This window comes from Micropterus dolomieu, linkage group LG06 (assembly GCF_021292245.1).
Source record: "Micropterus dolomieu isolate WLL.071019.BEF.003 ecotype Adirondacks linkage group LG06, ASM2129224v1, whole genome shotgun sequence".
Taxonomy (NCBI): domain Eukaryota; kingdom Metazoa; phylum Chordata; class Actinopteri; order Centrarchiformes; family Centrarchidae; genus Micropterus; species Micropterus dolomieu.
The window spans coordinates 3,463,639-3,466,027 of record NC_060155.1 but is presented as its reverse complement, the minus strand read 5'-3'; the positions used below and the strand labels follow the sequence as shown (position 1 = coordinate 3,466,027).

Here is a 2,389-nt window from a genome sequence, read left to right as displayed (position 1 = left end):
TATTCCAGTCTGTCCACATGTGTGGGGTTTAGGTCAGGGATGTGGGGTTGTTGATTGTTTTCCTCACTAGCTGTTCTTCTCCTTCCTTGACTGGGACCAGTCAAGGATCTTTTGTTCCCCAAAACATAGATGCTCAGACTGTGTAAGTGATCATGCAATTGTTTGCTCTGGGCCAGACGTTAGTGACTGTTTTAGGACACAGAACCTCTGGTCCAGCTGATTCTGTTGTAGTACCTCTCTGTTTATTCTCTTTTGTTAAATAAATTCTTCAAAGACAACAGTTGGTTGTAACTCAATTATTTGCTCAACCTCTCACCAGGAATACAATTTCCACGACAATTATTAGGACAAATAGTAAGACAAAAAAAACAACGCACAAAATTATTTTAGTAGATTACAAAGCTGTAAATGAATTGAAATTGACTTGCTGTATGTAGGCTAATTGTTCAAGCTAATCATGGTGAAGGTTCAAAGTGATGGCCACAGAGCAGAAGGACTGCATTCTGGTCTATGTGTGTATGATGTATGCACCCGTGTTGCACCTTTTAGTTTTTCTCTCAGATGTTCACTTTCTTCCCATCTCACTCATACCCTTTGTTATTATATTCTGAGCCTTAAGATGAGAAAGAGTTGAAAGCCTCCTTTATTAAGAGAATGATGCCATTATCAGAGGAAAGAATTCTAAAGTGGATGACTCCTCTGTTTTTGGACCCTCTGCTCTTAAAGTCCTTGTTGTGTGTCACCCTGTTCCCTTGTTTAGTTTCAATGCGCTTGAAAAATGTAACACTGATGTTTTGTTTTTTCTAGATCCACCCTTTGTGCTGATCAATGAGAGTAAGACGTGGGAAGAGGCCCTGTACTACTGCAGGGACAATTACATGGACCTGGCTTCCATCGTTGATGAAGACACCCAGGCCTGGGCTGAGCTGGAGGCCAAGAAGGCCAACACTCCCTTTGTGTGGCTGGGCCTTCACTACACCTGCACCCTGGAGTTCTGGTTCTGGGTCGATGACCAGCGCCTAGACTTCAATCGCTGGAAACCAGAGAAGAAAACAGGAGATTGTGGCATGAGTGGTGCCATGGAGACACGAGAGGAACATCTCTGGTTCAGCACCTCTGACCACGAGACGTTTAATTTCATCTGTGCAAAGTAAGAGAAATCAATGTTTTGTTTTTCTCAGCTGCTATAAAAAAATGTAACGGTGGTGACATTGTTGTGTTGTGACAACGTCTCTCATATGTGTCACAGGTGATGGGTTCAGGCCCAGAGCAGCAGCTTTCCAGATAAAAGGGATGGAATGAAGCACAGAGCATTTCCTCACTAAATGTGACTTACAACAACACATATCACTTGCTTTTTTAGTAATTGCAACAGTTTATGGAATTAGTGTCAATGTATCCTACATTTGTAATTTATGATATTTTGATACAATGATTTTATGATGATGTTGTCAACATTTTTTATTCTCTTCTTGAAACTGGATCCTTGGGATTTAAATGGCCTGTCAATATTATGTTAAGAAATTCCTAATTTCCATTCATATTAACAAAATTTTATGTGGCCACATATGTTTTGTAAACCTACACATACTTCAATAAGTCTTTTTAAATGTATATGTTATTTCCTCTGAATGTATAGGGAATATGTGGAAGAACTGCTTAATGTATGTATTAATATATGGGTTGACATTTTTTGGTGGGGCACGCTATGAAGATGCAAATTTGCCTTTCTTTATTATTGTTTTTGGAATACCAATATCAAGTCTTAATAAAAGTTGATGTGTTTGAACAATTAATTCTCTTCAGGAGCGTGTCCAAGTAGTTATCTTAGACTGTGATTGGATACCTGAATGGTCAGAGGCGGGACCTTAGTTTGTATTCGAGTATTTTTGAATATGCATCATCTTCTTTTGCATGGAGCCACATCTGTATGGTGTCACTCAATTTCCTAAAAGGGAGTTTTATCCTTGCCATGGTCGCATCCTGCTTGCTCATGGTGGAAATGTTGGGGCTCTGTAAATAATATTACAAAGAGTACAGTCTAAAAATGCTCTATGAAAAGTACAATGAGATAGCTTCTGTTATAACTTGGTACTATATCAATATAATTGAATTTAATTAATTAAAGTAGATATGAGAAATGTTAAATTAATGCTATTCCAACGCACGCCACTTGGAATGCAAACCTGCAGAAATGAAAGTGAACAATTCAAGTGAACTTAAATTCATGTAGCAGAGGCTTGTAGAGTTTGACTTACCTAATAACTGCAAAGGCCAGTAAATGTAATTGCAGGTGAAAAGACGACTAGCCATCTATCCAATGTGGAGTACAATTTGTTGAAACTAGTGTTAAGGGATTTAGATTATAACCTTTATTCCCCAGGCCATA

The 2,389-nt window shown here is 38.6% G+C and overlaps 1 protein-coding gene and 1 long non-coding RNA gene across 4 annotated transcripts in view; one reads left to right on the top strand and one right to left on the bottom strand.

Moving 5' to 3' along the window:
- LOC123972856 overlaps positions 1–2,389 on the top strand; it is a 6,711-nt gene that overhangs the window by 3,415 nt on the left and 907 nt on the right. For 2 of the 3 annotated variants that reach the window (XM_046052578.1, XM_046052579.1), the window contains 2 exons: positions 808–1,150; positions 1,250–1,436. In XM_046052578.1, coding sequence (XP_045908534.1) covers positions 808–1,150; positions 1,250–1,253 — 347 coding nt within the window. In that variant the 3' untranslated portion in view covers positions 1,254–1,436. Of the gene's footprint in view, positions 1–807; positions 1,206–1,249; positions 1,437–2,389 lie in introns of those variants that run through there. The other variant, XR_006825486.1, reaches the window with a different exon arrangement.
- LOC123972858 overlaps positions 660–2,389 on the bottom strand; it is a 13,746-nt gene continuing 12,016 nt past the window's right edge. The window contains exon 3 of the long non-coding RNA XR_006825487.1: positions 660–1,033. This is a non-coding gene — a long non-coding RNA (uncharacterized LOC123972858). The remainder of the gene's footprint in view (positions 1,034–2,389) is intronic.